Genomic DNA, 15,853 nt, shown 5'->3' with positions numbered 1-15,853 from the left:
CTCCTCTACCTCCCTTATCATAAAGGATTTGATGCAATGGTTTAATTGAAAATGCTTTCCTTTTTTTCCGCTTACAACCATCCACTCCCTGAGCCAGAAACTAGTGCTGAGGAGAGCTGAAGGGACGTGGCATTTGCCACACGCTGTGAAAAGTGAGTATTGAGTCGTTCCTTACAAATTCTTAGCACTGAGAAACACACTGAATATGCACAAGTATTACACTGGCTTTGTGTTCATAATGCATTCTGCTGGCAGTCTTAGTGAGCCATTACATTTCACAACAAAAAGCATTCATTAAGGGGGAAAAATAAATGTTTTTTTCTTTTATGAAGGTTTTACATTACTGTTTAGGTCAAAATCTCCTTCGAGCACTACGGAAAAATTTAGCAAGTGACAAAGTCCAATGCAATAATAAAAGCAATTCCTTCCCTGAAAAATCCATTTAAAAAATAATAACGCGTCTTTCGCACCCGATGGAACGTTGGCTTCACTGTTATTCTTTTTAATATTCTACCTGGGAATGTTCATTACGGGCCTCTTAGACAAACTGCTGCTGTTTATACCTCGTTCTGAATCACATGCGGGCTGCAATGCTGTTTGGGGGAAAAAAAAACTGCAGCCAACTGATCCATAAGCATTTTGAAATAATAATGCTATTAATAAGAGGTTCGTAAACATGGATTTAAACCCCTTGGCTCCAATGTGATTGCGTGAACTTAAACTGCCTCCCCTCAACCAGCACAGTGTCACAGAAGCATGCATGCTAGCTCAAAGGTGAAGGGGGACTGTGAAAATATTTTACAAATCAATAAACAGAAACTGCAATGAGTCTGCAGGGAGTGTGGTGTATCCAAACTCCCACTCTGTTTGTCCCAAAATGTGTTTGTGTGTGCGTGCGTGCGTGCGTGCGTGCGTGTGTGTGTGTGCGTGCGTGCGTGTTTTAGTTTGGAATTGATGTAGGTTATGTTTCTGATGTGAGCAGACCCCAAACCACACTGAGCAGTGTGACTGTGTGAACAAGGGCTCAACCGCTATTCCTGAGCTCAGACAAGACGGATGTATCTGGTGCGCTGACAAGCACCTTGGGGAAGATAAAATGAAGAAAGTGCTCTTAAATAGGCTTCTTTTTCAGTGTCTTTTAAATGCTTCTTTTAGTATTTTGAAATGAACTGTGTCTAACAGTTATGGGTGCTTTTCTAGCTTCACCCTTGACATGGTGCTTTGTTGCTTTGACAGTGTAGAGGAGCTGAGATGGAGACGAGTGATCATTATCTATACTGTGCTGACCAATTGCTTTAGCATTGTCAGCATTAATACCAGTCCCTTTACCAATGCTGAAAGGGTTTTTATTTTTAATTCAGGACATGCAGATTTTAAAAGCTGAGAACGGATTTGAAGCTCAACATGCCACTTCCTGATCAGCTATAGTCCTGTGCTGTAGGTCCCTTATAAAGGTTAGTAATAGCACCATGGCACAGTGTAATACAGCACAGTGAAAGCATGGTGCTGCCTAGTTCAGCATGGTAAAGCCCAGAGAGGTTTGGTAAATCTTACTTTTAAAAAAGCATGACAAACCACAGTAAACTATGGCAAATGCACACTGAGAAAAGCATAAATAAAACTGAAAATATTTCCCACTGTTCCCAGCACCTGTCCCACAGTTTCTATAAAGAGCAGGGGCTCCAGCTGGAAAAAGACTTTGTGTACAGCAATGAAAACACTAGGGGGGACCAGTAATAGATTGGAACCTAACCCTTGTGAAAGTGGACTGTGGTATACCGTTGCAAAAGCATGCAAAAGTGTCGTAAAGCACAGTGAAAGCTTGGTAGCGCACAAGCATGCTCGGTAAACGACAGCGTGCTGTTGAAATGGTAAAGCACAGTGCATTGTATAGGCAGCTGAAATGAATAGTCAACTGCAAAATGACAGTGTGTGTAAACTTGTAGAAGAGAGTAACAGAACGTGAAGGAGCAGCAGGTGTGTGTCGGGGGGGGGAGCAGGGGCAATCATTGAGTGTGAAAAAGTAAATCAGCTCCTTTGTCCACAGAGACAGCTGAAAACTATAATATTGCCAACATGCTGCGCTCATAGAGCTCCAGAGGTATAGCGTTACCCCTCTCCCCAGGAACTAGAAAGGATTTCTACCTGTTTGTGACAAGTGCATCTAGTTCATTGATCAATTAGAACCCCTAGTAAAACGCTGTGACAAATGTAAGGTGTTGCACTGTTCACGGACATCACTGTAAGAGCCTCACATATCCAAATTATAGACAGCGTGTTGTCACCATTGATAACTCTAGACCTGCAGCCCCCAGCAAGCCAATCTTTTAAGAAATAAATGAATAAACACATGCAAAGCCTTGTGCCTGCATTTCCCATGTTAACTGGTAGATCTGTTACGTTAGCGGTTTGTTTTTGGTTCTTAGCAAGCAGGCGCGCTGGTAATTGTTCTGAGAACGGGGCTCCCAGTATTTATCAGACACATCAGTATGGATGTATTGTAATCTCGTGCCACTGTATCCTCTAGTGCTGTGGTTCGAGCCCCTCTCCTGTACAAGTGTGAGACAACCCCATGTTGTCCCATTGTCCCTGGCAGATGGCCCCACCCAGGGAAGCCATTTAGCACTCTCAGCCCATTGAGTGCTTTCCTTTCCTGAACACTGAAGGTGTGACATTCCTCTGGGGAGTTTCGTTTGCATTTAACAGGGGAGTGGCCGCACAGAGCTATCAGCTTCATCTCTCCGCATGGAGGCTGATCACACTAAGAATGCAGGATCCAGGAAACTCCTCACATTTAGCTTCTGTAAATAAAAATCATATATCAGGAGACGGGAGGAAGTTTCACCATCAAAAAATTTGCTCTGTTGCAATATTTGTGTTTTAAAAGCTATATCATTTGTAGTAAATCTAATGGTTAACCCTTTACAAAAGTTGCTCCAAGTAAAAGTACAGCAAAGTGCATTGAAAGCATGGTGAAGCACATTATTAAACATGGCCATCGAGGGTCAACTTAAATTCATAGCATAACCATGGGAAATGAACGGTAAATCAAGTTTTAGGCAACTGTGTAATAAAACAATGGGTACAACACGTGTAATTGAGACAAGAGTTAGCTGTTTAAGGGACAGGGGACACGTGTCCCACAAATAACCATGACGCTGACTTTCGTACTGTTGCAATGAAGTGCACGAAACAGGTTTAACTTTTCTGGTCATCCCATCCTCGTTATCACCGAGTCTCCTTCAAATGTATTTTAAGAAACTTCTTGAACGACCGCTCATTTTCTTGTGTATCATAAGGGGTTAAAAACAACATCTCGCATGGTATTTGAAATACATTTTGGCGTAGCTAACCTTTTATCAGCTGGGCGACCTTTTAATGTGCTTCTCACTTGCGTTACCGCCGTTTGCTAAGCGTTTTCTTTGTTTGTTTTAATAGATCGCAATATATTTCAATGTGTGTTTTTGGAATATTCAATATACCCGATTAACACGACAATAACTGCGGACCGACTTAAACTCACCAAAGCGGCCTTTAATATAAAACGCAAAAATAAGAGGATATTGAAACTAAATAAATAGCGCACCTGCGTCCACCTGTAAATATTGCATTTTAAAATCCACACTCGTTGTTTTAAATTTTTTTTTTTTTCCCCCTCTGGTAATAAACCGTGTTTTAAAGCGCGGTTTCAATCCTATTATCATATCCCCGCCCCTTTCTGATTATATCTCTCACCCGGGATCCTCCTTAAATTGCCTTAAACCTCCTGTTGCGATTTGCTTTTATTTCATTCGGGAGGGCTAAGGTCTATTTTTAGCACAATTTGGATCGGGTCCAGGACTCAAGGTTTTTTTTTTTTTTTTTTTTTTTTTTTTTTTTTTAATCTGGTAATTGTGTTTTTTTTTTTTTTTACTTCCTCTAGTGTGGCTCATACTTGTTGGGTTGGTTTTAAAAACGTGTTTTTTTTTTTTTTTTTTTTTTTTTTTTAATAAAGGGCTGGGTTTGTGTTGCCCGTTTCCTTTGCCTTGTATCTGCATCAGCTTCCGATTGAAAGGTTTAAAAAGTGGTCGGGAGGGAAGCTAGCTAGCTAGCTAGCGAGCAGACACGGGCAGGCTGCAGGAGGAGAGCTTGTGTTGTTTTTTTATTTGATCAGAGCTTGTGTTGGTTTTATTTGATCAGAGCTTGTGTTGTTTTTTTATTTGATCAGAGCTTGTGTTGGTTTTATTTGATCAGAGCACAGCGAGCGAAGCCGGATTCTCCAGAGCTCGGTGTGTGTGCTCTCTAAACCGGCCTTGGTTGTGTGTGTGTGTGTGGCTGGCGTCACCTTTGCACATTTGCAAAAAAAATGATATTTATATACACTTAATGTAGCGATGGTAATGCACTTTTTTTTTAAAAAAAAAATAACCTGCTCTTAGTCGCTTTAAAAAAAAAAAACAATGCACATGTTTCAGCGATCTACCTTCCTAAGAATTTGTGGTACAACACGGTTTATTTTGATCGCGTTTGCATTGACCTTGCTTGCTGTTTGCAGAAAACAAGAACTGTGGTCTCTCTCTATTTATTTTATTTATTTATTAATTTTGTATCGCGTTTGCGTGTGTTTCGGAGTGCATGTTGTATTCGTGCTTAGTCGCATGTTGCTGATAGGATCTGGAAGTGTAGCTGGGGTTTGCGAAGCAGCAGGTTTGAGAATGTGTTTCTGTGTTATTCCTGGCTTGCAGCAGGCGTGATCATGGCGGTGGCTTGTTAAATAGCTTTCGTTTTTAATTCTGTGTTCTCTCTTTCAGTCTTGCATGTGTGCCGATTGTGGTGTAGCTTTGGTTTTTTTTTTCAGAATTAATCGAATCGTTGTTTAACATCGTGGCCTCATAGCTACATTCTTGGAATTGTTGTTTCAGATGCGGCATTTCTATTTCATCTCGCCGGCATATCTGTTTCTTGCACCGGCTTTGAACCCGTCAGCTTTAATTGCTCAACTTTTAAAATCGGTTGCATGTAGATGAGCACAACTGCGGCTTGAGCAATTTATTTTCCGGTATAGAAATGAGGAGGATTTAAATATGCACGTCGCTCTCCATGCTGTATACTGTAAATACGAGGGAAAGAGGACGGGGGGGTCGCGTAGCGTAGCGTATTTTCAATTAAGTTTTTAACCGCAGGTTTAAGCTCGAGGTTTTGCAATTATTTATTTTAAACAGAACTATTTCACGTTAATATGTTTTGCTAGACCATTGCACTTTTGCACTGATGCGTTCGTTTGTACAGGCGCTTCGCTGTCACGTTTTGTTATTGTCGTTTTCTAAAGCCTCGGTGTCTCTCTTTCATGTTGTATTTATGTAATGTATATATTTGTTTCTGTAGTCGCTATTTGTTTTTTTGTTAATCCGGTTTTCTTTGCACCGATCATGTGTTGAACATGCTTCCTTCTGTGTAGCTACATGGCACGTTTAACATTATACGTTTTTATGGCGCCTGTTTCCTTGAACAATGGACGCAGGTTGATTCTCACATGTATAGCAAGAAGGTTTATCAACTAACTATATATTGTTAGACCTTACAAAGCCAACGCCTTTTTTAAATCTTAAGATGTTGCTTGGTTTCAGTTTTATTAGGCATTAATTTTGTTTGTTTGTTTTTTAAACCGGTTTCTTTGTAGTTTGTCCTAATTGCTTACCCTTCCAATTAGCGTCTGGTCGATTGCTTGTCTGGCCTTGCAAACGATTGCTTTGCTGGATGCGTTTAGTAATTCAGAGACCTTTCGGTTTATGTGCGTGGTGAGGTTTTGTATTCTCACGAATTGCGTTTGATGCTTTTTCTTTTTTTTTTTTTTTTTAGCATGCAATTTACTTAAAGGGGCAAAACGTAAAAAAAAATAGGTGTGGCGGAATATTTGATGCTGAATTAACGTGTTTATTAAGTCTTATTTGTTGGGAGCCACGTGTTGTGTTTTTGTTTAGTTTGCGTTGTATGCAACAGCCGTCAGACAGTTAATTCACAAATGATTTTACTTAAGGCGACCAAGTTTTTATTGACTATTTACGCGTGAAATATAGTGACCGCCTTTCTGTTTGTTTGGACATAACTTTAAATGGTTAATGTTGAAATCCTTTTTTTTTTTTTTTTCTGTGCAGAATACAATTCCATTAATGTGCTACTTTTTAAAGTGTGGAGCACTTATTTCCTGGAAGCATGCACTTTCTAACCATTGACTAGAAAATGCATACTTCCGACGCAATAGTTAGAGGGCAGTCGAAATATCTTCAGAGTGCATGATAATACAGTTGGTGTCGGCAAGTATCCGTGTGTTTTATTGACTCGTATTTTTATTTTCTCTTGGTACAGACGGACAGAAAAATGAGCGATTCCGGCGCAAAGGGCAACCAAGCTCTGTCTTCGAAAGATAAAGACGGGGCAGAGAAACGGGGGAGAGGGAGACCGAGGAAACAGCCTGAAGTAAAAGCTGTTGAAGTAAGTACCAGTTTAGAATTTACCAGCAAGTCACACATGCCGCATGGCTTGTGCCCAGAAATAAACCCCGCCATAATAGGGGATAGATAGGGAGCAGAACTGCGTTTTGGGATTTGGAAGAGCTACTAAACCCAAGCACTTAATTTTCAGTTTGTGCACACATGCATATGGAAGAGTTATCAGTTCAGTATCAATTTCCAGCCACAATGTGATCAGAATTACAGTAGTGAGATGCAGAATTCTATATACCATTTGCATAAGCATGTTTCTGGCCAAAACCCATGACGTATGTTTTATTCAAGATGATGTATCTAATCTTGCCTTGCAATATAGAGAAAGCTTATTGTAGAGACCGCTTTCCAGAGTCTAGGTTTCACCCCTTCCCCGAGCACTGTGGAGATGATTGTTAACGGTTTAATTTGAGGTCACTCCCATTAGTGGAATATCTCTTGTTGGGGTGTGTTGTGCTTAATTTCTATGGCTGTGGAAGCGTGATTGGGACTGGAGCTTTGCAAAGCTATAAACTGAACTGTTTTTCTCATCTCATACTGTGGGGTGGGATCAGTAAATCCTCCTCCCCCCCCCCCCCCCACACACACACACATTTCTTTAAGCCCTGGCAAGCTGTTTCTCCTCCAGGCCCATGGCATGTGCGTCAGTGTGTGGCACCGATGCATCTGCCTGTTTAGACCTTTTGTTTACAGGCTTTCTAAAATGGCTGCCAGAGGCATGCTGCAGAATTCCTGGTGGCCATTTTATTGGGGGCAAAGGGCGTCTATGATGGAGTGTGCTGGGCTGCTCAGTGTTGATGTTTCATTGGATCGCAAATCAATAGTCCCTGAAGACGCTCTACTAAAGCATATCCTCCTTCTATGGCCAGTTGGTTAAAACAGCATTTCTAGTCTTCTGGTTCTATCTCTTTTTTTTGTGTGTGTGTATAATATATATATATATATATATATATATATATATATATATTTATATATATATATATATATATATATATATATATATATATATATATATATATAATATATATATATATAAGTCCTTGTGATGCCATATGGTGATGTTTCATTGGTGTTCAGTAGGCTGAAGTGTTAACCAGGGTTGTATATCATAATGAGACATACTTCAAGGCATCCTGTGTTGCTAGCTATATTACAGCTGTTTTACATTTTCAGGGACATAATGCAGTTAAATTATTCTGCTATGCAATTAAGGATCTGTAAATTTGCTGTAATGGTGAAGCGTAACTTAATCTGGTCAAAAAAGAGAGATGATATAGACAAGGGACTGCTGTGATATAAATGAGGAGGGGGGGTGCAGACCCCCCCCCCCCCCCCCCCCCTTAGCATTCTCGCTGTCTTGCTGTTGGTATCTCGGGCCCTGCAGATTGTCAAGCCTTGTGTAAACTGAGCCCTTTAAACCTGCAGTAACCTGCTGCTCCCTCCTCCCCTCCCCTCTGATTGGTGCAGGGTGAGGAGCGTGGCCTGCCATTGGCTGGCGGGGGCTGACGGTAGCGTAGGTGCTGGTGGTGTCTGGTTACAGGGTTGCTAATGGCTGCGGCTGTAAACAGAGGAGGGAGGCGGTAAGCTGCAGCACTGTAATCTCCTGCCGGATGCATTATTCATGTGTTCATTAGCGGGCCTGCATCAGACAGCATGGCCCGCCTCCTTTTTGTTTTAACCCTAGCCCTGCCACTGCTGACCTCCCCTATTATAGTGTGCACTGCCTCATTCATCAGCATTGAAATACAGAGAAGCCCGTGCTTGAGTGTCACGCCACATGTATTCAGATGAATTCATTTCTTTGTTTGTAACCCTTTCTTTTTCTCCTGGCTGCACCTGCAGCTTGATGAGCCCTTTTTTCTGCTCAGTTCCAGAGTGGTGATGAGAGTTAAGTTTATTGTCTAGTACTTGCTTTTTTTTCTCCCTTTTTAGGAGAAATAGTGCTTAATTTGTAGATATTTACAGTGCACAAATAAGTGACAGCATTGGAAATGCAAAGACATTTTCGGTGTTAAGAACAAGTGTCCATAACTTAACTATTGTTGTAAAGGTTTTGTTTCCCCAGTGATTTGCTATGTCTTTGTTGATGAAACTTCCATTTTCAGGAAGTCATTCACATATTTGAGGTTTCTTATGGGGGGTTTGGGGTAGAAAGCAGCTGTGACTAATTTGTGCAGCTCTTAACTTGACCGGTGAATCATGTTGATGTAAAAGATAAACCCTGGGAAATTGGCTTTTATTAAGGAAAGGGGGTGATCTGATTAAAGTAGGTTGGCTTTGGCGCATGTGTCTGTTTCACATCTGTGGTCTCGCCGGTGACCAAGGGGGATTGATCTGTCGCTCCGAGTAGGGTGCGGGCACCTGATTGCTCAGCAATGTTTAGTTTACAAACTTTTTTTTTTTTCCACTTCCAGTGGCCTCAGATTTTTTTTTTTTTTTTTTTTGCATAATATGAACTTTTGCCCTCCAGCAAAAGTTGCCAGTTGGTGGCAAACAATCACTTTTCACTCTGCAGGCCCGCCATGCAGCTGCCTCAGAGCTGCAGCGTCGGACGACCGCACAGCTCTGGGCCGCTTGCAGGCAGGCCTGCAGTCACCCGGCCAGTCTACAGGGGTCGCTGGTGTGCCGAGGACACCCTGGCCGACCTAAGCCCTCCCCACCCCGGGCGGCGCTCTGCCAATCATGCACCGCCCCCTGGGAGCTCCCGTCCACGTCCGGCAATGGAATAGCCTGGACTCGAACCAGCGACCTCCAGGCTATAGGGAGCATCCTGCACTCCACGCAGAGTGCCTTTACCGGGTGCGTCACTTGGGAGCTCACTTGCTTATCTTAACAGGTACTGGAGTAAAAACGTATTTTCCTGGTAGGAAAGCTGTTGTCATTGTATTGACTTCTGAGGTGCAAATCTCCATTTCCTGCAGTCATAATCTTGGGTGACTCGGGAGTAACTTTTGTCCCTGACCAGTGAGTGATTCTTAAGATTCTGATACTCTGGTAGTCAGGGAGCAGGGAAGAGAACACGATTAACCTTGCTGAAATATTTAAGGGACAACAGAACAGACAGGCTACAGCGTATGCTGGCTTGTCACGCAGACAGTGTGGCAAACCTCTGTGTGACGTTGTCCAGTAATCACTGAGCCTAATTTCAACCAAAGACTTCCCTATTACAAAGCCAGCAGCTTTAATTCAACAGCTTGTTACATATTTTTAAAGCTGTAGTGTGCCACAGTTGCATTGTTTCACATTATAATTTATTGTTGTGCTCTCTACTTTAGTGGCCCCCGTTGATGGTCCTCTTTTTTCCCCAATCTGGCATTACCCTGCCTTCGCTGAATCTGCTTGCCGCGACATAGTTCTGTGAGCCCAATGGGCTTGCGCGTGCTTTACTTGCAACGGGAGGTGGTTATAAACGACTTGCACTCCAGCTCAGGAATCCTAAAATGGATTTCTGCAAACTTTTTTTAGTTTTTGTGATTTTGGGGTTTGTCGCACCTTTTTATATAGACAGTCTGACTCTTTTAGAAATGAAATTTGCGCTACAGTCTTGCGTGGCACTCCTTCAGCAGACCAGTGCTTGCTTTTGGTGCGAATTGTCTCCTGTCTGGATTCTAATTTGGCATGACTTGCCTTTTCCAGTAGTAAGAGCTACTCTAAGAAATAAGCCCTGTTCTGCAGATTTTACTGCACGAGTGTTGTATTTGAAACTGACCCTCCCTTTTCTGTTGATTTTGTAGGAACCCAGCGGAGCGCCGACACCCAAGCGACCTCGCGGCCGGCCGAAGGGCAGCAAAAACAAGAGTACCTCCAAGAGCAGAGTGAGTCGCCCCCTACAGGCACCTTGATGCAGTGTGGATAGGAAGGGCAAGGGTCTCCTACACTAGTCTCTATGTCACCTTCGCTCATAATGCTACACAGCAGCAGATTTAGGAAACTGCACACACCTCCTCTTGACCGGTTCATCTGTCCCATTTCGGCAAGCAGAGTGAGCAGTGCTTTAATAGTAAGGGCTTTTAAGTGCACTGCTGTGGGTTAAACCTTACTGGACAGATCGAGATCGAGGCTGAGCAGAAGTCCTGGTTTCTGCAGCATGGCCACGGGAGGGGGGAGGGGGGAGGTTGCTGTAGAAACCATGTGTTTATCTGACACTGTTCCATATGGGAAATGGATTCTAATTGTTTTTGTTGCCCCATTGAGAATGGGTTTATCGCACAGGCGAAGTGGCTCCACACTTCTATTTTGTAGTCTGTCGCTCTCCTGTATGCATTTTTATCTGTTTTTATATCTAATCTATTTCTCCTCGTCTAATTTCCTGTTTTTAATGTCGTGTTCTCTTTCTTGCTTATGACTTGCAACTTTGTTCAGTTGATATCTTCCTAACTGCCTCCTGTTTGGCATGTCCTCATTGTAGGGCTTTGCTGTACAGGCTCATTGAGGTTTACAAAGATGAAGAGCACCTATTCCGCGCTCTCCCTCTCCCTGCAGCTCTGGTCAGCATAGCAGCATGCTTGGACCTCTCCTGAGCTCTGTGACCTTGGTGCATAATGCAGTCCGGCTCCCCTCTGTCAGATTGGCTGCTCTGGTCCCCCTACCCCCTTCCTGTAACCCCCCCATACATCTGCTGTCAGCCTCAGTGATGATAGACATTGAACTTAATGCCTGCAGACCATCTGCCTGCCTAGTGTCTACTGCTTCCCAGTCTGACTCTATCTAGTGTCTAGTGGTGACTAGACACTAGATCTATTAAACACAGCAGATCTAAAAAAATAAATTCATAGCCGATTTTAAAAGGTTTTTGTACAAAATGGCTCCAGCCACATTGCATGCAGGCAGCAATGTGGCTGGAGTTGGGGGACTGGGAGAAAAGCAGCATGGTCTGTGGGCTGGAGCGGAGGGAGGTGGTGGCTGGTGGCTGGAGCGGAGGGAGGGGGTGGCTGGTGGCTGGAGCGGAGGGAGGGGGTGGCTGGTGGTTGGAGCGGAGGGTATGGGCAGTAGTTGGTGTGGTATGGGGATGTTTTAAACAAGGGAAGGGAAGCTGTGTGGTCGGAGCTTGAGTGCAGTTGGCAACATTATATTTATTTATTTTTGTCCCCCGTCCCCAATTACAGAAAATGGCAGCCGCTGCAAGGGGAAAGCCCAGAGGAAGACCTAAAAAAGCAGTAAGTAAAACTTCCTGTCGGTATAGTCCCCTCTGTTCTTGAAGCTTCAGTGCCACCTGTTACCATCGCTCGTCGGAAACCAGATTCGTTGAAGCCCTCTTCCCTGCTCTACAGGAAATAAACACAGAAAGGCCTTCTGTTGCTATAGCAACTTTAAACTTGTGCAATACCAGCAACATTATATTTGCCTACTCAGTGTTACTGTGATGTAGGTATTGTATCTGGGCTTGTGTTTTACCCCCTCCTCCTTTTACGGTTTGCTGAGAATGTGTGGGAGACCACAGGCCTGATCCGAATTAGTGTGGTTTCCTTTTACTCATCGCCAGTCTGTTTTCTCTAATGAATTCCTTTGCCATGATCTGGGAGGCTTACCACCTCGCCTCCCACCTTCCCTCCTGCCGATCTCTGTGCCTTCAGCAGAAAAACTGCAACTTCTGTGCAAAGACCAGGGCTGAGATGAACCTGCAGCTCTAAACGGTGCAGAGAGGGGAACAGTGAAGTGGAAAGCAGAACGAGGCACACAGACCTTCCTGCGGAAACGTCAGGCCGGGGAGAGGAGCAGAAGTGACTCCTTCCTCTGCAGACATGTCTGTGTGTGTCTGCTCTCCACACTCCTCCTGCTGCTGCAGTGTCAGGCTCCTCAGTGGCAGCTTTCTACCCAGTCTGGACAAGAGCGCCAGACTGTAACCGCCTGCTTTTTAAAGGTGTAGAGTCTGCTTGTGAGACCGTGCTGAAAATATCAGCTTCACAGATGTGTTCTAAGTTTTTAGTTTTGCTTTCTGATTTTAAAACCGATCCTGATGTATATTCTCACGTACTGCTGCAAGTTCAGTACTTGTCTCCCCACACTGCGTTAACTAAACTAGGTAGGTCCTAGAGGGCTGAAAACTAAGGGTGACTTTTAATTGCGAGGCACCACATTCCAATTGTAGCAACTGTCCAAAGAACACCTTGAGTTTTACTGAACTACGCAGGGCGTTATGAACAGGAATCTGGTATGCCATTACAATGCTGTTGCTTCTGTTTGGTTGGGCTTGGGTGCCAGCACTGGGGAAAGCATGGTTTCTCGCTGGGGCCTTTGCATGCACAATAAGGGAAAGTGAAAGCTCCCCTGTTGAACAGTCCATGCTGCAGTGTGGCTGGGCTCCTTTAGGAAGCTGTGTGGGATTTGTTTTGGCACATTCTTTGCATTTTATTCACATGGGTCCTTTTTCCTCTGTCTGACTCACGAGTGTCACTCCTCAGATCCAAAGCACGCTGTGTCCTCCGCTTCCTGCTCTGCTGTGATAGAGGAATAACCCAGAGTTCCCCCTTCCTTGCAGCTTGTATTTTTATGAATGAAAATCCAGAGGAGGGAGGAGGGGGGGGGGGGGTTTGTGGGTGTTGAGTCATCACCAGCATCCTGCTACTGGCTGACTCATACTGTTCACTAAGTGGCCCTGGGCAGCAGGAGTAACCACAAAACCATGATCTCCGTACATTCAGTACTCTGCCCAGCTCCCCCTCGTTACTGTAACTCTCCATTCAGGCCTCCCTCTGTCCCTTTTAATATCTGCATCCCATTGTCAACTGTAAATGCATACAAGTTTCCTTTCACGAGCAGAAGCCCACCCTTATTGTCGCTGAGAGTATAATGTACAGCACAATAAAAATAAATATGAACACGTTCTTTTCGTTTAACTCTTCTGCTGCCCTGCCCCCCCCTTCTTCGTTGAGCTGTTTACTATAAACTACAGTCATTCGAGGCTGACGAGGCTGTGAAAAATCCCTTTCAGGTTTTGCCAAAGAGTACAAAAATGTGAGTCACAGCGGTTTTGGAGCAACTTCAGCCAAACTTGAGCTGGCTATGAGCCAAGGCTGCCATTCCATGTGAGGGAGGGAGGGTCATGCACCAGCCTATTGAATACCAAGCACTGAGGAGCTTGAGTGGCCACTGTTAGTCTGATTGTAGGAATGTAGCAGTTGTGAAAAGGTGTTCCGAGTGGAGATGTCATGACCTGGCTCTGATTTTTCTTTTTTCCTTCCCTCCCAGGAGAAAGAGGAAGAGGAGGAACAGGGATCCCACGAATCTTCAGAGGAGGATGAAGAGGAGCAGTAAGGCCGTCTTGACCACACTACCTCATTACTCAACGTACTGACTTCCTGTCAGAGCTGGACTGAAACTCGAAATCCAAACCTTGCGTCTCCCCGCCGTCCCTCTGTCGGAGCGCTCCTGTTGGCATGGGAGCCGGACGCATTTCACCCACCCGCTCGCTACCTGCTGCAGCACTGGAAAAAGACATTGATATAATATATACACTACAAACCGGGGTATCTCGTTTTCAGAAGGGTTTTAGGTATTGCTAACAGTGGTATTTTATACTGGACAAAGGTGAATTTACATAACCTACAAAGTATGTTTTGTTTTTTTTGTAGTATAGAAGTGTGGCGCTTTTTTTTTTTTTTTTTTTTTTTAAATCTTATCAATTTTTGTTCTAGGGCTGTGTCTCTCAATGTAAAAACAAAATCTAGTCACCCACTTGCCAGTTGAAGGCTGGGGTTCATCTTTTAAAGCTGGCGGCAGGTTGAGTGTATTTAGTTCCCTAATCTGCCAGTTGTGATCATAAAGGGAGCACCTAAAGCTAGGTCCTTGTTTGTGTTCGTTGGTAAACTCTGGTAGTCTGTTTTTAGGAGCCCTTCCTGACTTGTGTAGCTTCATTGATACTTTCTCCCCCATTTACTATGTTAGTCTGGTTTGTAAAGAACTATGGAGGCCTCACAAATTCTAAACGCTGTCAACTGTGCTTAATATCAAGAGATCTGGGGGGGGGGGGGGGGGGGGGGTGTAAATCTGTGCTGCACATGTGTTTGTTTTTGGGGAAGGTTGTTTTTTTTTTTTTAAATAACCTTTTTTTTTTTTTTTTTTTTTAAAGAAATTAAATTGATGTGTGATTGTTTGGAAACTAAAGGTATGTCCCAGGATCCTGCTTTTCTGAGTTCTCTGTGTGTCAGGGGGCCACTGCTCACAGCCCTACACTCAAAACAGCTGGGGTTGGGGTATTAATCCCTGCCCCTGCCTCCCCCACCACCTCCTGTTTCCTCAAAAATGTCCAATAAGATACCTGTTCACAAGCTTTGTTTTTCAGCTCTGACTCACACAGAGCAATTTCTGTTCTAAGTTAGAAGAGCGCTGGAAAACAATGCAGATGTAGAAAACAAATGTTTATATCCTGATTTGAAGGAAACAAACAAAAAAAAAAAAAATGAAGATAGGGGCATTACAATGGATTGGTACCCCACACACGCGTACCTCTTGTAACCCAGCCCTGTGTGTATTCTGTACGTCTTTTTAAAACCACCGTTCCCAATACAAACCCTCATTCATCAGAACACACTTGCTGTAGAGGCAGGAAGCTTGGTTCCAGACAGACCACTAGAGTATTGCTAGGGCAGGATAATGGCTGGGTGTTAAGGGGTTAAGTCAGATCAAACTTGCTGCTTTTTTAAATTTTAGTCAGGGAACATGGCTTATCACAATCTGGGTCTCTACTCAACTCAATGCTGCTGCTACTACTTCAAGATATATATCAATACAAGCTGTTGATGCTGCAGACAGATCTGGACTGGCTGCCACCCCTCGCTCGGCATACCTCATTTCATCTGTGTTCTTATAAACAGGTAGAGAGAGCTGTATTAAAAAACAATAATAAATGACATTTCAGCTTTTTTATATAGTGTGTTCATTGGGTGCAGTATTCAATTCCTAGTGATGTTTATCTGGCAATCTTCTAGTGCTTTCATATACTTGAACTGCAAAAAAAAAAAAAAAAAAAAAAAAACTTTTTGTTGTGGCAATGTTATATCCCATTGCCTTGTGCACAATACAAACTAGCTAAAAATGTTGAGGTGGGCAGGTGATGTGCCAGTGGTTGGCAATTTAAAATTTGATTTTAAAACTTAAAAGCATATTCTAAAATGCCCTAGATCTGCTTTCTTCCCTGTTTAAGGAGCACACTCCATTCCTATACGCTGTGGGTTGATCTCGCAGAGTCTCTTAAATTCAGATACTGGTGTAACTTCTCAAAATGTGATTGTGTTTCATTTTTGTAACTGCTTAATCACGTTCAGCGTCCGAGTTACACTCGCCAGAGTTCATATATATATATATATATATATATATATCCATCCTTCTATTCAAACAACAGTTGTCTGTTGTAGCCTCTTTTCCCATGCCTC

General features: G+C 43.4%; 1 protein-coding gene across 8 annotated transcripts; it reads left to right on the top strand.

The window, feature by feature from the left end:
* The first annotated feature begins 4,026 nt into the window (after positions 1 to 4,026).
* Positions 4,027 to 14,001, top strand: LOC121300301 (high mobility group protein HMG-I/HMG-Y-like). 8 transcript variants are annotated; one of them, XM_041228822.1, is made up of 5 exons: positions 4,027 to 4,268; positions 6,346 to 6,471; positions 10,217 to 10,297; positions 11,588 to 11,638; positions 13,671 to 14,001. In XM_041228822.1, the coding sequence occupies exons 2-5, from the start codon at positions 6,358 to 6,360 to the stop codon at positions 13,734 to 13,736; spliced, it is 312 nt and encodes a 103-aa protein (XP_041084756.1). In that variant the 5' UTR covers positions 4,027 to 4,268; positions 6,346 to 6,357; the 3' UTR covers positions 13,737 to 14,001. The 8 variants fall into 8 exon arrangements, with proteins under 8 accessions (XP_041084756.1, XP_041084755.1, XP_041084757.1 ...); XM_041228821.1 differs by lacking the exon at positions 4,027 to 4,268 and adding an exon at positions 4,324 to 4,376; XM_041228823.1 differs by lacking the exon at positions 4,027 to 4,268 and adding an exon at positions 4,591 to 4,686.
* The last annotated feature ends 1,852 nt before the right edge of the window (positions 14,002 to 15,853 follow it).

Source organism: Polyodon spathula, chromosome 25, assembly GCF_017654505.1.
Source record: "Polyodon spathula isolate WHYD16114869_AA chromosome 25, ASM1765450v1, whole genome shotgun sequence".
Lineage (NCBI taxonomy): Eukaryota > Metazoa > Chordata > Actinopteri > Acipenseriformes > Polyodontidae > Polyodon > Polyodon spathula.
The sequence above is the reverse complement of the archived record's forward strand: the minus strand, read 5'-3'. Positions and strand labels throughout refer to the sequence as shown.